This window comes from Saimiri boliviensis, chromosome 11 (assembly GCF_048565385.1).
Source record: "Saimiri boliviensis isolate mSaiBol1 chromosome 11, mSaiBol1.pri, whole genome shotgun sequence".
NCBI lineage: Eukaryota > Metazoa > Chordata > Mammalia > Primates > Cebidae > Saimiri > Saimiri boliviensis.
Window position 1 is genome coordinate 9,242,141 of NC_133459.1, and position 20,301 is coordinate 9,262,441.

Here is a 20,301-nt window from a genome sequence, read left to right on the forward strand (position 1 = left end):
GGTTATATTTTTAAATTTGGTTAAGGCTTTTTTGCTTGCTTTTTTTAAAATTTAATTTTCCTTTTTTACATTTTAATTTTGGTTATTTTGGGGCCATTTTTTGATTTTGTTTTTCCAAAGGACGCGGATTCTGATAGCGGGGACGATTCTGACAAGAGGTCGTGTGAAGAGAGCTGGAAACTGATTACTTCTCTGAGAGAAAAGCTACCTCCCAGCAAGTTGCAAACCATTGTTAAAAAATGTGGCCTCCCCAGCAGTGGGAAGAAACGAGAACCAATTAAAATGTATCAGATACCCCAAAGAAGGCGCTTGAGTAAAGATTCCAAGTGGGTCACGATCTCAGATCTTAAAATTCAGGCTGTCAAAGAGATTTGCTATGAGGTTGCTCTCAACGACTTCAGGCACAGTCGACAGGAGATTGAAGCCCTGGCCATTGTCAAGATGAAGGAGCTTTGTGCCATGTATGGCAAGAAAGACCCCAATGAGCGGGACTCCTGGAGGGCAGTGGCCAGGGATGTCTGGGATACTGTTGGTGTTGGGGATGAGAAGATCGAAGACGTCATGGCCACTGGGAAAGGCAGCACTGATGTAGATGACCTCAAGGTTCATATAGACAAACTGGAAGATATTTTGCAAGAAGTCAAAAAGCAAAATAACATGAAAGATGAGGAGATAAAAGTCTTAAGAAATAAAATGCTCAAAATGGAGAAAGTCTTGCCACTGATTGGATCTCAGGAACAGAAAAGCCCAGGAAGCCTCAAAGCCAAGGAGCCTATTGGTGCTGGTGTTAGTAGCACCTCTGACAATAATGTAAGTAAAGGAGATAGTGGAGAACTTGCAAAAGAAGAACGTGTTTCCCAGCTGATGAATGGGGATCCAGCTTTTAGACGTGGACGTCTGCGCTGGATGAGGCAAGAGCAAATTCGGTTTAAGAACTTGCAACAGCAGGAGATAACGAAGCAGCTTCGTCGGCAGAATGTACCTCATAGGTTCATCCCTCCTGAGAACCGGAAGCCCCGCTTCCCCTTTAAGAGCAACCCTAAACACAGAAACTCGTGGAGTCCTGGTACACATATCATCATAACAGAAGATGAGGTTATAGAGCTTAGAATTCCAAAAGATGATGAAGCAAGGAAAGGGAATAAAGAAGAGAGCCAAGAAAAAGGGGGTAAAGGAGCTTTTAAGGATCCCCAGTTACCATGGGGCTCTCAAGGAATGAGAAGTCAAGATCATATCCAAGTTAGCAAGCAGCATGTTAATAATCAGCAACAGTCACCTCAACTACGTTGGAGAAGCAATTCTCTCAATAATGGCCAGCCGAAAAGTACGCGCTGCCAGGCATCTGCCTCCGTGGAGTCATTAAACTCCCACAGTGGCCACTCCACTGCTGATGTGCAGACTTTCCAGGCAAAGCGCCATATTCATCAACACCGTCAGTCTTACTGTAATTATAACACTGGAGGTCAGTTAGAGGGCAGTGCAGCCACTTCCTATCAGAAGCCGACTGACAAACCCAGCCACTGTAGCCAGTTTGTGACACCTCCGCGGATGAGGAGACAGTTCTCAGCACCCAATCTCAAAGCTGGTCGAGAAACCACAGTATAAATCAGTTACTGGACAAACTTGAAATCATGGTGGAAGAATCAGACCGTATTAGCTCATGATTTGATTTGGTTCTACCTTTGACCTTGAGTTCTTATTATTTACATTATAAATATTAACTGGTTTTATATTGTTAAAACACTGGTAAAAGTTTCAACACCTCCCTTTTGCTTGTATACCATAAATGGGCAGTTTCTGAAATTTTGGATAAAGCATCAAGAACTCCTTTTTCTGAAACGTTCCTCCTTTTTTGGTGCCTAGAAAATTAATATACTTACACAGACTTGTCCCATCTTGGTATACATTTGTTATGTTTTTATAATGCCTATAAATTAACCTGACATCCAGAAAGACCTGCCTCTTAGTTTATACTTTCAAAAGGAGAATTTGATAAGCAAATTTAAGTGTCCGTTATTCTCCTAAATGTTAGAAATTGGTTTAAAAATGACATGCAACTGTGTGGACACAGCTTTGGGTTTCTCATTCATGTCTGTTCCCTTATTTAAATACAATTAGAATCTTCATAAGCCAAAACTAAAGGTCTTCAAACATATCTTCAAACATTATACATAGCTTTTCATCTTCCTCAGAACTTCCACATCTTCTTTTATTCTCTACTTTTCAAAAAAACTCATATAATAGTTTTTTTCTTTTCAATGTATCAGAATATGTATGAAATTTGTCATACCAGAATCTGTAAATTGACACTGTGTCTGGGATTCTGTTTGTGGTTTGTGTTTTGAAGTTCAGTGTGTCATTTGACACATATGCACACAAAGTGAATTATTCACCGAAATCATGCCAACAGAAATACCAGCAAAAAACTTGCATACATGCTTTCAGCAGTGTATATAAGTTTGTAAGGAGGATATTTGGCCTGAGAGGGAAGAGGTGGGACGTGAGGACAAAGCTACAGCGTATGTCTCTGTGGTGCTGCTTTTTTCCAATAGTTGATGAAACAGTGAAATAAAAGTTAACTTTGGTTGGGTTTGGAATAAAGGAGATGATACGTGATAAACTATTCTTTGATTAGCAGTAGTAATGCTCGTAGACACTCAGACAAGAAGGCGAAGTCCTGATGAACATTTATTGTGTCAATACCTCATTTTATTTGGTTATGATCTCAGTTTGCCTCACTGGAAAATCCACTATGAAAGATGGGTTTTAATGGAAAGAAAAGAATCATCTTCTACATCGTTCCTTATCTCTTGAGTTGTCAAAAACGTTTCTAAGAGGCAGTCTGAAGAGCCAGAGATGTCTGAAATTGCCTAACTTCGTGTTCTGGAAGATTACTAAGTCACATGAAATCATCTAGCAAACATTTGTCTTCCAAATGATGAGAAAAACTACAACCAAGATAGCAGTTAGCATTCAAGGAAGCCTTAAAAATTGTGATTATGTTTTTTTTTTTTTTTCCTTTGCATGTGGGCACTATGCTTTATTAGAACACATTATTTTTAATCATAGTATTTTTTCTTTGCCTCTAAAAAATACTTAATGCACAGAAAGTTGCTTCCAGTTAACTTTTTTTTTTTCCCTTAAAAAGAGAAGCTTTGAGAGGTATTTTTGCTTTCATAGCTAGAACAGTTGAAGTCTTCAACTGAGGTTTTATGGCAGATTAGACATGGGTAAATGATGTCTGTAGTGGGTTGACTTACCGAGATGACAATCTCCTGTGCCATTTGGTTTGAATGTACTTGATAGGCTGCTTCAAATCAGTCACTTCAATGCGTCTTGTATAAACCCAGTTGACCTTTTTGTTCCTCTTTAGACATAAATGTGCTATTTCTTTCTAGACACAATTTATTTAGTAAAGTTAAAAATAGTCATTCCTAGGTGTGGTGGCACACACCTACAGCCCCCAGCTACTCAGGAGGCTGAAGTAGGAGGATCACTAGAGTCCAGGAGTTCTGGGCTGTGGTGCGCTATGCCAGTTGGGTGTCCGCACTAAGTTGGCATCAATATGGTGATCTCCCTGAAGCGGAAAACCACAAGGTTGCCTAAGGAGGGGTGAACCCATCCCAGGTCGGAAATGGAGCAGGCCAAAACTCCGAGGCTGATCAGTAATGGGATCTTGCCTATGAATAACCAGTGCACTGCAGCCTGGGTGACAGAGTGATAACCCGTGTGTGTGTTTTTTTTAAGATAATATTTATTATATTATTTGGGTTTCAACTCTGTAGCAAAAATGGGCTCTCATTTCCCTAACTTGAGATAACATAGAGTAGGACCATATATTTTCATTCTTACAGTGGTCTTTTAATCTTGTTATGGACAGATACCCTTGTTTTCCACTAAACCGTGGGAGTGAATGAGTTACTTTCCACTGGTGATTAGGTAACACTGTAGAGTCTGACAGTGGTTCACACCTGTAATCCCAGCACTTTGGGAGGCCGGGGTGGATGGATCATGAAGTCAGGAGTTTGAGACCAGCCTGCAATATGGTGAAACCCAGTCTCTACTAAAAGTACAAAAAAACTAGCCAGGCGTGGTGATGTGTGCTTGTAATCCAGCTACTCAGGAGGCTGAGGCAGGAGAATCGCTTGAACCCGGGAGGCGGAGGTTGCATTGAACGGAGATTGCGCCACAACTCTCCAGCCTGGGCAATAGAGGGAGACTCTGTTTCAAGAAAACAAAACAAAACAAAACAAAACACTGCAGAATGAAGAGTTATGTAATATTTTCATTTACAACTGTGGATTATGGTAAGGACTATGTCCACAGTGTTATTCCAAAGAATTGGGTTTATATTTGTGCCTCATCTACTAATCCCAGGTATCCTCATGTTGCTGAAATGTTGTTTAGATAGCTAAAGGATCCCTTAATTTCATAGATGACCAGGAATAAATTAACCAAGGTTTTTTGGACTGCTATCTATGCCCCATGATGCATTTCTGAGCAAATGCTTATCCTAGAAAATAACTTTGTATGAATAAAATTGCTTAATTGAATCTTTTACTGAATAAGTAACTAGTGCCGTCCTTTTGTGAACTCTTGGTATGGCACATATTACTTTTTTGTTTGTTTGTTTGTTATTGTTGCTGTTTTGTGACAGAGTCTTGCTCTGTTGCCCAAGCTGGATTACAGTGGTGTGATCTTGGCTGACTGCAACCTCTGCCTCCTGGGTTCAAGCAATTACCCTGTTTCAGCCTTCTGAGTAGCTGGGATTACAGGTGCATGCTACCATGCCTGGGTAGCTTTTGTATTTTTAGTAGAGATGGGGTTTCACCATGTTGGTTGATGTGAGCCACTGTGCCCGACCTGTTTGTTTTTTTGTTAATTCTTTTTTTTTTTTTTTTGAGACGGAGTTTTGCTCTTGTTACCCAGGCTGGAGTACAATGGCGCAATCTCGGCTCACCGCAACCTCTGCCTCCTGGATTCAGGCAATTCTCCTGCCTCAGCCTCCTGAGCAGCTGGGATTACAGGCATGCACCACCATGCCCAGCTGATTTTTTGTATTTTTAGTAGAGATGGGGTTTCACCATGTTGACCAGGATGGTCTCGATCTCTTGACCTCGTGATCCACCCACCTCGGCCTCCCAAAGTACTGGGATTACAGGCGTGAGCCACCGCACCTGGCCTGTTTGTTTTTTTAATGTGATTTCTCTCTAAGCTTAAATACCACAAGACCAAAGAGAAATGGTCATAATTAAACCATTATTGTTGAGGTAGCCCTAGCTATTATTATAGCGGGAGAAAGTGTTTGTGCTATTGAAGTTATGTGATGATCTGACAGTGGTAATATGGAAGAGTCCTAATTAATTGGTATAGTTTCATAAACCAGAATGGTATTCATTGGAAAGTTAAAGACATTTTGTTTAATAAATCCAAACCAAAGGGCATTTTATTTATTCCTGCTTCTAATTCCTTCTAGCCCAGTGAATTATTTCTCTTTTCATTAGTAATGTGGTGAATGGGAATTGTTTATTACATTGAAGTGATTTGAAGTGACCTTTTGTGCTTTAGGTACAGGTTGACGCTGAAAAACAAAACAAAACACTGAATTTGTCATACCTATGTCTGCATTAAAGGCTGTTTTACTACAGGAAGTTACATAGACTTCCTGAAGTTAGCTGCTGTGTCCCAGTGCCTTATTGGTCCATTGTAGACTCGCCTTAATGATTTGTATAAATCACTGGGCGGAGGAGATGCTGCCTGTGTCCTGGTGTACCTTAACGGAGGAGCCTTCTTAGGTGCAGTGCAAAACAAGCATTTGTTCTGTACTATTAGAGCCAAAATTGTGATAAGTGACACTCGTAATTGTCCAGTTTGTGTCATCTTTTTCAGATTTTAATACCTGTTCTAGATATTCTTAGCTTGAACCACTTTTGATTGTGAAATGTATTAGTTGTTGTCCCATTATTACTGTAAAATGAAATTTTGAATCTTCTTGTTAATGAACTGTGGATTTCCCCCTCAATTTCTTAAACAACAAAAAATGCTTGAAGATTGTCTTTGAGTGTAAGATCTGCCTTTTAAGAAAGGGAGTGTTAGTTTGTAATGTTAAAAAATAAAGACCTCATTCAATAAAAGTTGAAGTCATCTTTTAAAAGTGTGATTTCTCTCTATGTGGGAAGAGGGAAAAGGAAAGCAAGGTAATGCTAACTAAACCTAGTTTTTGACTTTTATTTATTGCTTTTCCATCTGAAGATGATTGTAAATCAAATCTTTTTAAAAAATATTTCTACGTGAACTTAGTTTTAAAGCTTTTGCTTTAGCTACATATTTCTGTTTAACAAAATTCTACCTTAAATGGGATCTTTCAGCCTTATTTTATGCCACATTTCACTTACATAAAATATTTTCTCACAAAAGATAAATAAGGAGATCACTTTCTGATCTGAGTTTACTTTAACCGTGTTCTCAGTTTTTTCTTTACATAGTCTTGATTTGAATTCTTTTAAATGAAATGATTTATTTCCCTCATATAATATAGGTAGACACTAAATTTCTGAAAAGTTTTGAGTGACTCTGCAGCTTTTCTTTCTCCTTTAATGTCTGCCTTTTTTCACCCAGAATATCAGTGGTACACTAGAGAGGAAACAGAACAAAGCAGAATATTTTTCTGGAGTGGACCAGTAGTCTCAATGAAAATTTGAACCTGACATTATTTTTTAATACTTAAAAACAACATAATCATGTATCATAGGGTAAAATACAAAATCTCCATGAGTTTTTAAATATGAAATCTGGAATCGGTCTGCTTCTGGCCTGATACGATTTTTCTTCAGGTACTTTGTATTCCTCTGCTGTTGGAGAAACTAATGGAAAAGTTGCAATGTCCCTACTATTTATAGGGTGACACAGAATATTAGTGTGATATGTGCAGTAACATTGTGCTGATGAGACTGTGCCCACACAGTGCTGCTGGTAGTGAGGAGCAAAGTTAACTGGGGTATCATCTTGGGTGTGGATATTTTCCTTCCAGCTATTGCTTGCTAATTATAATCTGCCATTAGGAGCCAAGCGTCTAATGTCAAAAACAGCCTAACAGGAAAACTCAGAATGGTGATATTGATTTTACCTTAAATATCACCACCTCAGAGGTGCCCTACTTGTGCCACCATCATCTTTCATTGAGAGTACTGAAGTACCGTAACTTGTCTCTTTGCTTCTATTCTTGACTCCTGTAACCATTGTCCACATAGCAACCAACATCATCTTTTAAAAATATAAATCATGTCTTGTCAGTAGCCTCAGGTGCTTTGCATTGCATTTAAGATTCTGAGTCTTACTTTAGTCTCCAAGGCTTTACGTGTTTTGGCTGCTTGGCCCCCACTCTTAACGCTTTCACTCTCACACTGCACTCTGGCCTTTTGTTCCTTGTACATGGCAAATTTCTTCCCACCTCTGGGCTCTTGCACTTCTCAAGCCTGGAGCCCATTTCTATCATGCTTCCCTCCCCTTCCAGACCTGAGCTCCTGAGCTCTTTCTGCCTAGCCCACCACAGGTTGACTCACTGTTTCAATAATGATAGCCTGTAATTATCTTTTCTTTGTACTTGTTTGGTTCTTCCATGAGAACATAAACTCACCTAGAATAAATGCCATATCTGTCTCGTTCATTTTTGCCAGTCATATGAATCCATTACCTGGAAAAGTGGTTCTCAAACTGTAATGTCCATTAAAATTTTGGGGGTCTTATGAGAACTCACACTATTGGGCCCACCTCTAGAGTTTCTGATTCACTAGGGCTGGGGCAAGACCTTATAAATTTGCATATCTGATAAATTCCCAGGTGATACTGATGCTGCTGGTCCAGTAACCACCTTTGATAACCAGTGATCTGGAATGAGGGATTGATCAGTATTTTCTGTAAAAGGCTAGATAGTAAATATTTTAGGCTTTGTGGACCATGTAGTCTTTTTTGTGAAACTGTTCAACTCTGTTGCAGTAGGAAAGCAGCCAGAGACAATATGGAAATGAACAAGGGTGGCCGTGTTCCAGTCAAACTGTGTTTATAAAAACGGGCAGTGGACTGGATCTAGCCCAAAGGCCATAGTTTGCTGACCCCTGATCTAGAAGATAGCTACTTCTGATAAATATTTATCTAAAAGATCAGTATATGACTGTGTATGTGATCTGGAAGACAGATACATGCCAGTTGCTGGGATAAGTGGTAAGTGACAAATGTGTGGTCCTGGGCTCATGAAATTCTCAGAGTTACAGAGGGAGACAACTTTAGTAACCACACCAGTAGTGATTCAGTACATTGTGACAAGTGCCATGATGAAAAAATACAAGGTACTCTGAAAGGTTTTAAGGTAGCCTCTCATTGCTCTTAGCTGATGATGTTTTTGTTTCACTGAAGAAAAAAGAAGCAATCAGAAGAAATTTCCTTCTAGACAAAGGGATTTTGTCTAGTTTTGCCTGAATGATCCATCCATAGCTATACTGAGCTTTCCTTCCTATTAGTGGATGAACTGTCCTTAATCCTCTCCCAGCCCAGCCCGTGTTCCCTGCATTCCATACCCTCTCAAGAACTTGCTGTAGGTTTACCCTCTTCCCTTTTGCATCATCAGTTTTTCTCCTTCTGGATTATTCCTGCCAGCATGCACACATGTCACCAGTTGTAAAAGGTTTTTTTTGTTTTTTTTTTTTTTGAGATGGAGTCTCACTCTGTCACGCAGGCTGGAGTGCAGTGGCACAATCTCAGCTCACTGCAACATCCGCCTCCCAGGTTCAGTGATTCTCCTGCCTCCCAAGTAGCTGAGACTACAGGTGCACGTCACTATGCCCAGCTAATTTTTGTATTTTTAGTAGAGATAGGGTCTTACCATGTTGGCCAGGCTGATCTCGAACTCTTAACCTCAGGTTTTTTTTTTTTTGATCCACCTGTCTCAGCCTCCCAAAGTATTGGGATTACAGGCATGAGCCATTTTTCCTGGCCCCGTTTTTTCTTTCCATTATTTCCTATCCTCATTCCTGCTGGAACTCATCTAGTCAGACTCTTGCTCCCCCGCTCACCACCAAAGCCGCTCTTATCAGGGTCCTGAGAGCCCTTATTGATGACAGACTGAATACATTTTCTCAGTCCTCGTCTTACTGCATCTCTGGCATTTGACACTGTTGCCTACTCTTTACTTCATGGGATACTTCTCTTGGCATCTTCTTTTCCTCCAACCTTTCTAGCTGCTCCTTCATGGTCTCTGGCCACGGACCTTGGCTATTTCTATATCTTTGTCTGTTCCCCCTTCCATTTTTATACTGATGTTGAAGATAATGATAACTTGTGTATTGAACATGTATTACATGTATTAATACACATCAACTTTTACATGTATTGACTCATCGAGTCCTCACAATACCCCTCTCCTGTGAGGTAGGTATTACTCCCTTTTTACATACTTTACCAGAGTCACACAGCTACTCAGCAGGGGAGCCAGAGCCAGTCCCAGGGAGTCATTCTGTCTGCCCCGCCTCACCTTCTGCTGACTCTCAGGTGTCCTCTCTCCAGCCTGGGCCCCTCCCCTGAGCTCTAGATGCTGACATACAGCTACTGCCTGACATCCAGATCGCTGGCAGGCGCCTTACATTTAATCCATCTGAACTGGAGCAGTTAGCTCAGCTAAAGTTGTTTCTCTTTTTCTTCACATCTCATGATCAGATCATCAGTAGGTCCTGTTTGCTCTCCCTGTAAAACATATCCTAACTCCATCTCTTTTCACCACCTTTGCTGCTAATAACCCTAGTCAAAGCCACCACCATCTACCTTGGACACTGCTGTGACAGCCTCATGACTGTTCTTGTTTCCACAGTTCCTCCAAAGTCCCACAGAGAATAATGTTCTTAAAACACATCCCAGCTCTAAACCACACAGTGGTTTCCATTGGAATAATATCCCCGGACCTTACCATGGTCTATAAGGCTGTCCTTAACACATTTGCCACCTGACTACATCTGCTGCATCTCCTACCCTTCTCCCCACTCTCCCATTCCATCCACACAAGTTTTCTTGCTTTTCTTGAGATACGTGGTGCTTCTTTCCATTTCAAGACCTTGGTACTTGTTGTTATTACTTTGAGGAGAAAAACCCCCACCAAAGACCTCTGCATGTTTGCTTAACCCTTTCCAGACTACTTAGTCTAGAAGTTTGTTTCCCTTTCTTCTCCCTGGTAGCCTCTAACCTTACCTTTATCTTTCTCCATACAAGTACTCTCCACTAAAATCAGTGTATGTTTTGTTTACTGTGCATCACCTCTGTCTCCCTTGTCAATGGGACCCTTGTCTTATTGACCACTAGCATCTGGCATATAGTAGGAGCACAAAAGGTATTTGCTGAGTGGATGACTGGATAATGGTTTAAAAGCATGGTCTGCATTGCCTGGGCTCAGGTCCCATTTTTAGCACTTGCTTAATCTCTTTCTTTCTCTTTAACATGAGGCTAACTATAGTACCATATTTATTTTGGTGTTTTGTTGTTGTTTTTATTGAGACAGAATCTTGCTCTGTCACCTAGGCTGGAGTGCAGTGGCATGATCTTGGCTCACTGCAACCTCTGCCACCCAGGTTCAACCAATTCTCGTGCTTCAGCCTCCCAAGTAGCTGGGACCGCAGGCACATGCCACCACGCCCAGCTAATATGTTTGTGTTTTTAGTAGAGACAGGTCTCGCCATGTTGACCAGGCTGGTCTCGAACTTCTGACCTCAGGTGATCTGCCCACCTCAGCCTCCCAAAGTGTTGGTATTACAGGCATGAGCCACCGCGCCTGGCTTAGTACCATCTTTATAAAGTTATTGGGAAGATTGTAATAATTCATGTTTAACATTAACATTTCCAAATACAAAATAAGCTTAAAAACCAGAGTAGGTGGGTAGGAGAGAACATTCCAGAAAAGAGAACAGCCAGTGCTGTGCCTTTATAAATATGGGGCATATTTTGAACTAGTTAGGATTTCTTATAAACATAAATGCCTACTGGAAAATATATTATTATTATTATTATTATTATTATTATTATTTTGAGACGGAGTTTCACTGTTGTTGCCCAGGCTGGAGTGCAATGTCATGATCTCGGCTCACTGCAACCTTGGCCTTCTGAATTCAAGCAATTCTCCTGCCTCAGCCTCCCGAGTAGCTGGGATTATAGGCATGCGCCACCATGCCCAGCTAATTTTGTATTATTAATAGAGACGGGGTTTTACCAGTCGATCAGGCTGGTGTTGAACTCCTGACCTCAGGTGATCTACCCACCTCTGCCTCCCAAAGTGCTGGGATTACAGGCATGAGCTACTGCTCCCAGCCAAAATATATTATGTGCCTTCCATAATTAGTTTTTATCATGAAATGAATAGAACAATAGTATGTAAATCTCATTAGCCACTTGTTGTGGGAAATGGTGATATGTGAAATGTCCTTTTTAAAAGTTCGTAAGTAGCCTGATTTGGGGAGAGGGCCAATTCAATAGATGATGTTGATATTTTGACTACCAATTGTGGTCAAAATGTAGTTAAAGTTTTTTGTTTGTTTGTTTTTTGCCTGTTGTTGTTTTTGAGGTGGGATCTCATTCTGTCCTCCACGCTGAAGTGCAGTAGCACAATCTCGGTTCGTTGTAACCTCCTCTTCTTGGCTCATGTGATCCTCCTACTTTAGCCTCCCAAGTAACTGAAACTACGTATGCCCTCCACTATGCCCTGCTAATTTTTGTGTTTTTAGTAGAGGCAGGGTCTCACCACGTTGCCCAGGCTGGTCTCAAACTCCTGAGCTCAAGTGATCCACTTGCCTCAGCCTCCCAAAGTGCTAGGATTACAGGCACGTACCACCACGCCTGGCCCAGTTAAAGTTTTTAGATTTATAGGGCTATGGGAAGTTTTCCATGTTTGTTTTGGTTACTAAAGCACAGCCAGAGCTGTTGGGGAAGGTCATCCTCAAAACTGTCAAAGTCGGAGGATTTTATGTTCATTCATAGTTTGACCAACCTGTCAACTTATTCTTGAAGAAATCCTCAAGATAAAGTATTAACATTTTTTTCTACCTGACGATTTTTAGGTAAACCATCAGCCTTTCTCTTTTTGCTAAAATAATTCCATGTAATATATAGTTTTTTTCCCCTACTCCCCAAGTTTTTATTTTGAGACATTTTAAACAGAGAAGCTGAAAAAAATACTGGAATGAACTTTTGTATACTTGTACTAATATGTATTTTTTCTGAATCATAAGAAAATTATAGATACTATAACCGTTTACCCAAATACTTCCATGCTTTTCTCCTAAAATCAATAATTTTTTTTTTTTTTGAAACTGTCTTGCTTTGTCACCCAGGCTGGAGTGCAGTGGCAAGATCTTGGCTCACTGCAACTTCTGCCTTCTGGGTTCAAGCGATTCTCCTGCCTCAGCTTCCCAAGTAGCTGGGACTACAGGCACCCGCCATCATGTCTGGCTAATTTTGTGTTTTTGTAGAGATGGAGTTTTACCACATTGGCCAGGCTGGACTTGAGCTCCTGACCTCAGGTGATCCACCCACCTCAGCCTCTCAAAGTGCTGAGATTACAGGTGTGAGGCACCATACCCAGCCACGAATATTCTCATAATACTACTATGCCATCCAAGAAATTTAATACTGATTCAGTATTGATTCAATGTTATAAACAGTCCATTTTCAAATTCCCTAATTATTTCAAAAATATAAATGTTAGGAAAGGGAATGTTTTAATCCAAGATCCAGTCAAGGTTTATATATTTCATTTGGTTATAATTTTTAAAATCTTTCATTCTACTGGTATTTTTGAAGTGTCCAGGCCATATTCTGATTTGTCTGATTGTTTCCTCAATATTAGATTCAGGTTAAACCTTTTTGTTAAGAATGCTATAAAGGGACCGGGTGCAGTGGCTTACACCTATAATCCCATCACTTTGGGAGGCTGAGACAGGTGGATCACCTGAGGTCAGCAGTTCAAGACCAGCTTGGCCAACATGGTGAAACCCCCTCCCTATTAAAAAATACAATTTTTTTTTTTTAATACTGAGTCTCACCCTGTCGCGCAGGCTGGAGTGCAATGGCATGATCTCACCTCGTTGCAACCTCTGCCTCCTGGGTTCAGGTGATTCTTCTGCCTCAGCCTCCTGAGTAGCTGGGATTACAGGTACCCGTCACCATGCCCAGCTAATTTTTGTGAGTTTTGTTTTTTAGTAGAGAGGGGGTTTCACCATGTTGGCCAGGCTAGTCTCAAACTCCCAACCTCAGGTGACCCGCCCGCCTCGGCCTCCCAAAGTGCTGGGATTACTGGCATGAGCTACCGTACCCGGCCTAAAAATACAAAATTTAACTGGGTGTGGTGGGCATACCTATAGTCCCAGCTACTCAGGAGGCTTAGGCCGGAGAATCGCTTGAACCCAGGACACAGAGGTTGCAGTGAGCTAAGATTGTGCCACTGCACGCCAGCCTGGGTGACAGAGCAAAACTCCATCTCAAAAAAAAAAAAAAAAAAAGAATGCTATAAAGGGGCCAGGCATGGTGGCTCACTCTTGTAGTCCCAGTTACTTGGGAGGCTGAGGCAGGAGGATCACTTGAGCCTCAGAGGTCAAAGTTATAGTGAGCTGTGATTGTACCATTGCACTCCAGCCTGGGTGACAGAAGGAGACCCTGTCTCCAAGAAAAAAGAAAAAGATTGCTATAATGGTAATATGTATTTCCCATTGCATCACATCAGTAGACATAAAATGTCAATTTCTCCTATTATCGATAATGTTACAGTTTTGTAAATTTGGTTAATGTGATGTTTCCCAGCTCTCTCCATTGTAAATATATCATTTCCCTTCTTATTAATAGGTATCTGGGCATGGACTTTGGATTATATTCATATTCTGTTTTCCATGCATCTTTTACTCAATTATTTTAGCTTTTTGTTGTTTGTTCTTTTGCTCTGTAGCCCAGGCTGGAGTACAGTGTCACAATTACAGCTCACTGCAACCTCCACCTCCTGGGCTCAAGTGATCCTCCTACCTTAGCCTTTTGAGTAGCTGGGACTACAGGTGTGTGCCACCATGCTTGGCTAATTTTTGTATAATTTTTGCAGACATGGGGTTTGGCCATGTTGCCCAGGCCAGTCTGGAACTCCTGGGATCAAGCAGTTCGCCTGCCTCAGCCTCCCAGAGTGCAACGATATAGGCGTTGAGTCACTGTGCTTGGCCTATTTTAGCATTTATTAATGATCCTTGCTTGATTCAGTTATTACATCTGGGGTTGCAATATGGTGATTTGCCAGTTGTCATTTTTCTGCATTTATTAGCTACCTTTTTTTGTTTCTGTTTTTCAGATGGGATCTTGCTATGTTGCTCAGGTTGGAGTAGCTATTCACAGGCCTGATCATCAGGCATGGTGGCTCACACCTATAATTCCAATACTTTGGGAGGCCAGTAACTGCCTTAGCCTCAGCCTCCTAAGTAGCTGAAATTAAAAGTGCATGCCCATGCCTGGTAATTAGCTAGCTTTTAAAAAAAATTTTATTTAAAGAAAAGAGCTTCCCCTTTTTCTCTCCTTCTTTCAGTATCACTAAGGAGTCATGAATTCTTTCTATATTCAATGTACTGTTATTTTTCTGTTGATTTATTAGCCAGTGGGATCCTGTGTCCTTTTGAAATAGCCCCAGTAGTGTTTGAGTTCTTCCGTCCTTTCTGACACCAAATGTTTCAGACTCACCTTGTACTTTCCTTGCTTCAAACCTGGAAGCAGCTAATTTTTTCAAGGAGCCCTGGTTCCTTTTAGTGGCAATGGCATTTGGAAACCAAGATCTAGTTGCTAAGTATACTTAAAAAATAACCTTTAAGAAAGAAACATTGCCTGAAGCTGGGAGCAGTGGCTCACACCTATAATCCCAGCTCTTTGGGAGGGTAAGGCAGATGGATCATGAGGTCAAGAGTTTGAGACCAGCCAGGCCAAATTAGTGAAACCTCTTCTCTACTAAAAATATAAAAAAATTAGCCGGTTGTGGTGGTGCACACCTGTAGTCCCAGCTACTCAGGAGGGTGAGTCAGGAGAATCGCTTCAACCTGGGAAGCATGAGGTTGTGATGAGCTGAGATTGTGCCACTGCACTCCAGCCTGCCCAGCCTAGTCAACAGAGGAAGACTCCATCTAAAAAAAAAAAAAAAAAAAAAAAAAGCCATCATCTGACATTTTGATAGTGTATTACCATGTAAGAGGGCTTTGACATGTTTTTAAAATGGTTCACCTATTGGTCCTTCCTCTAGTACTGTATGGTAGGCAGGTCAAATGCTAAAATCTTCATTTAAAGATGAAGAAAGTGAGGTTTGGAGAGGATTTAACTTTCTCAGAATTACAAGACTAGTAAGAACAGTTTGCAGGACCCAAACCCAAGCCTTTTACTTGCTTAATTTTTTTCTTTATTTTTTCTTTTTTTCCTAATGTGTAGTCCTTAAAAAGTGTGTTTAGATATCTAATAAAGCTATGTAGTTGGCTGTTGGTCTTGGTCACTGCCAGCCCATCTAGAGAGAACACTTCCTTTGTGAAACTAACTGACAAATGACCAGAACCATAGAGGATTTTTGCATCCTTCTGAGCATTGCTTTGGGAGCTTCTTTTGTAATGGAACTTACTAAAGGGCTTTCAGCACTGGGTTGTGATGCATGGAATGTTTGATGTGGGACTTGGAGAGCTCTGTTTGGAAGCAGTGTATGGTCATACTTACACCCTTTGTCTCATGACAGGCTGTAATTGGGTCACTGCTAGGGAACCAAAAGAAGAAGGAAACCCTGGCAGTAAATCTTAAAATGCTATGCTTATGCTATAATTTAGTATTTCACTGCTGGAAGGTCTCTTACTTAATCCTACTTGTTTTATTTTCACTAAAATTCAAGTTTTGCAAATTAACAGCCAAAGGAAACTTTTTAGACATTTGTCCCCTAATCTCTCCCTACCCACCATCAGATTTTAATAACTCAGATATACTACATAGCTGTACACTGTATATATTTGTGCTTTATATATTAAAAGAGCTAAGATTTTTTCATCCTCGAGAACCATTTTTTGGCCTCTTTGGGAATGATATTACCCTTACTGAAAAATACATGAAGTCGATGGTAAAATGAAGGATAAATTTGATTTGTATTATAATAATTCATCTTTTTGTTTTTGAGACGGAATCTCTCTCTGTCTCCAGGCTGGAGTGCAGTGGTGTGATCTCAGCTCACTACAACCTCTGCCCCCCTGGTTCAAGCGATTTTCCGGCCTCACCCTCCCCAAGTAGCTGGGATTACAGGCGTGCACCACCACACCCAGCTGCTTTTTGTATTTTTAGTAGAGATGGGGGTTTCACAGTGTTGACCAGGCAGGTCTGGAACTCCTGACCTCAGGTGATCTGCCCACCTCAGCCTCCCAAAGTGCTGGGATTACAGGCGTGAGCCACACCTGGCCAATAATCCATCTTATAATTGCATATTGAAAATAAAGTGTCTTACTTGAATAACTAAATACAATCTATAAATTATTTCAGTCCTAATAGCACTATGAGATTTTGGTTACCTGAAGGCTAAAGTCATCCTACTGATCAAAGATAGTAATTTTTCACCCATAGGAAGCACCAAAGTCTACAATCTTAATTTCCTTTTTCTTCCAAAGAGTTAGATAATTGAGATTTTTGGTGATACTGGTGAATTTAATCATTTTCAATATTATTTTTCTCTGGAATTTATTGATGTGTAAGATATTACTTGAATATATTATAACACACTTAAGATATATATATATATAAATTTTGCCTAAAAATTCCCCCTTTCTCCTACCACCACCCCAGATAAAGAATGGAATCTTTGAGGGAGTAGAAACATATATTGTAGTGAGTTTTTTTTTTTTTATAGCATTTACCCATTACACACCATCTTGTGTGCTTTGTGGGTTTTTTCCTAAACATTTCTCTATATGTCTTTTCATTATTGTTTTCTGCCTTTGTCTCTTTTCTTTGTCCTTTGCCTTCTGTACTTCCCCCAATATTCCTTCTGTCTCTTTTCCTGCCCTCCTATTTCTTCTCTCTCCTACATGTTGTCTCCTTTCTTTTCATTCAGGACTATGAGAGTAAATTGCAGGCCTTGCAGAAGCAGGTTGAAACCCGATCCTTAGCCGCAGAAACAACTGAAGAGGAGGAAGAGGAGGAAGAAGGTGAAATCTAGAGACAGAAACTTTCCTGTTTATATCTTTTTGGAGTTACATTATCAAATTAGTCATTTATGCATAACCAAAGCTGGATTCCTCGTAGTGGGCCCTATCATTTATTGACATTTTACTGAGCCAGTTTATTGATTTAATAGATGTGCAGTGTTGAGAGTCCAGGCTGTATTTTATGTGGTGGGATGGGGGTGATAGTGTTCTTAGACCTTCACAAGGTTTCTGAACACATCTTAATATAAATGTCTTAGAAAGTTGCAGGGCACAGTGGCTCACGCCTGTAATCCAGCACTTTGGGAGGCCAAGGTGGGTGGACCACTTGAGGTCAGGAGTTCGAAACCAGCCTGGCCAGCATGGTGAAACCCCATCTCTACTAAAAATACAAAAATTAGCCGGGCATGGTGGTACATGCCTGTAATCCCAGCCTCGTGGGAGACTGAGGCAGGAAAATTGCTAAAACCTGGGAGGTGGAGGTTGCAGAGATCACTCCATTGCACTACAGCCTGGGCAGCAAGATTGAAACTCTGTCTCAAAAAATAAATAAATAAATTAGCCAGTCATGGTGGTGTGCATCTGTAGTCCTAGCTACTTGGGAGGCTGAGGCAGGAGAATCGCTTGAACCAGGGAGGCAGACATTGCAGTGAGCCAAGATCGTGCCACTGCACTCCAACTTGGGCAACAAAGTGAGATTCTGTCTCAAAAAAAGAAAGTTTACATGCACTGCCTCATATTGCTGTAGATGTGACATTTTTATATATGAATTACAAATAAATACAGAACTTAATCTTTGTTAAGACAGTCTGTTAAATTTGCTGGCTAATGTCAGATTTCCAAGTGAGGACTTCGGAATGTGTCAGTGTACTTTGAAGACATTTTTGGCAAATTTCTAATCATACTGCTTAGTCATGTTTGCCTATGTTAGGTTTTCCAGCATTTCTTTTTTTTTTTTTTTTTTGGAGATGGAGTCTCGCTCTTGTTACCCAGGCTGGAGTGCAATGGCGCGATCTCGGCTCACCGCAACCTCCGCCTCCTGGGTACAGGCGATTATCCTGCCTCAGCCTCCTGAGTAGCTGGGATTACAGCCACGCGCCACCATGCCCAGCTAATGTTTTGTATTTTTAGTAGAGACGGGGTTTCACTATGTTGACCAGGATAGTCTCGATCTCTTGACCTCATGATCCACCCGCCTCGGCCTCCCAAAGTGCTGGGATTACAGGCGTGAGCCACCGCGCCCAGCTGGTTTTCCAGCATTTCTTAGCTGAGTTAGGGCTTTCATTGTTACTTATTGCCTTATAATGCAGTATGAACACTTACCATACTTCATTTTTTCACCCAACCTCTTGGCAGTCTCAAAGCTTCAAACTAACTTTGAAGGAACCCTTAATTTATGTATTGAATTTCTTATTTATTCATTCATTTTTGAGGCAGAGTTTTGCTCTTGTCACCCAGGCTAGAGTGCAATGGCACATTCTTGGCTCACTGCAACCTCCACCTCCTGGGTCCAAGTGATTCTCCTGCCTCAGCCTCCTAAGTAGTTGGGATTACCGGCATGCGTCTCCACGCCTGGCTAATTTTGTGTGTTTTTTTTTTTTTTTTTTTTTTTTTTTGAGACGGAGTTTCGCTCTTGTTACCCAGGCTGGAGTGCAATGGCGCGATCTCAGCTCACCGCAACCTCCGCCTCCTGGGTTCAGGCAATTCTCCTGCCTCAGCCTCCTGAGTAGCTGGGATTACAGGCACTCACCGCCATGCCCAGCTAATTTTTTTGTATTTTTAATAGAGATGGGGTTTCACCATGTTGACCAGGATGGTCTTCATCTCTTGACCTTGTGATCCACCCGCCTCGGCCTCCCAAAGTGCTGGGATTACAGGCTTGAGCCACCGCGCCCGGCCTAATTTTATGTTTTAAGTAGAGACAGGGTTTCACCATGTTGGTCAGGCTGTTCTCAAACTTGCCATGGCCTCCCAAAGTGTTGGGATTACAGGCGTGAGCCACTGCACCCAGCTAGTTTCTTATTTTTAAATAAGTGAAATGGTACCTTTTTTCTCTCTATAGTAGAATTTAAAAAAGAGAAATATATGAAGTCATACAGTTTATCAGGGGTCAGAGGTCAGGAGTTTGTCTTTCTTTTTTGAGACAGAGTCTCACTTTGTCACCCAGCCTTGAGTGCAGTGGTGCAATCTTGGCTTACTGCAACCTCTGCCTCCCAGGTTCAAGTAATTCTCATGCCTCAGCCTCCTGAGTAACTGGGACTACAGGCACACACATCACGCCTGACTGATTTTTATATTTTTAGTAGAGATGTAGTTTCACCATGTTGGCCAGGCTGGTCTCAGATCAGATAACCCCTGATCTCAGGTTATCTGCCCACCTCTGCCTCCCAAAGTACTGGGATTATAGATGGGAACCACTGTACCTAGCCAGTTTTTTTTTTTTTTTTTTTAAGAAAGAGTTTTGTTGTTGTTGCCCAGGCTGGAGTGCAATGGTGCGATCTCGGCTCACTGCAACCTCTGCCTCCCAAGTAGCTGGGATTACAGGCTGCACCACCACACACAGCTGATTTTGTATTTTTAGTAGCGAGGGGGTTTCTCCTTGTGGTCAAGCTGGTCTTGAATTCCCGACCTCAGGTGATCCACCCACCTTGGCCTCTCCAAGGGCTGGGATTACAGGTGTGAGCCACCGCACCGGCCCAGGAATATTTTTTTATTGTGGCCATATGTTATAATAATAATCTTTTTTTACTCCAAGAATGTTACGAAGTTGTCAGGAAAAAATAATAATAATATCTTTTTTTAAAAAAAGAAAAATGTATTTTTTGATGTACTATTTTAAATAAATTCAAAAGTAGGATTTGTTTGTTTTGTTATGTTTTGTTTTTGTTTTTGTTTTTGTTTTTGTTTTTTTGAGATGGAGTTTCGCTCTTGTTACCCAGGCTGGAGTGCAATGGCGCGATCTCGGCTCACTGCAACCTCCGCCTCCTGGGTTCAGGCAATTCTCCTGCCTCAGCCTCCTGAGTAGCTGGGATTACAGGCACGTGCCACCATGCCCAGCTAATTTTTTGTATTTTTAGTAGAGACGGGGTTT

The 20,301-nt window shown here is 41.2% G+C and overlaps 1 protein-coding gene across 15 annotated transcripts in view; it reads left to right on the top strand.

Annotated features, from left to right (window-relative positions):
- Positions 1-20,301, top strand: part of KIF1B (kinesin family member 1B) — a 183,698-nt gene that overhangs the window by 102,443 nt on the left and 60,954 nt on the right. For 14 of the 15 annotated variants that reach the window (XM_039473782.2, XM_039473784.2, XM_039473793.2 and 11 more), the window contains one exon: positions 17,120-17,213. In XM_039473782.2, the coding sequence (XP_039329716.1) occupies positions 17,120-17,213 (94 nt within the window). The other variant, XM_039473795.2, reaches the window with a different exon arrangement.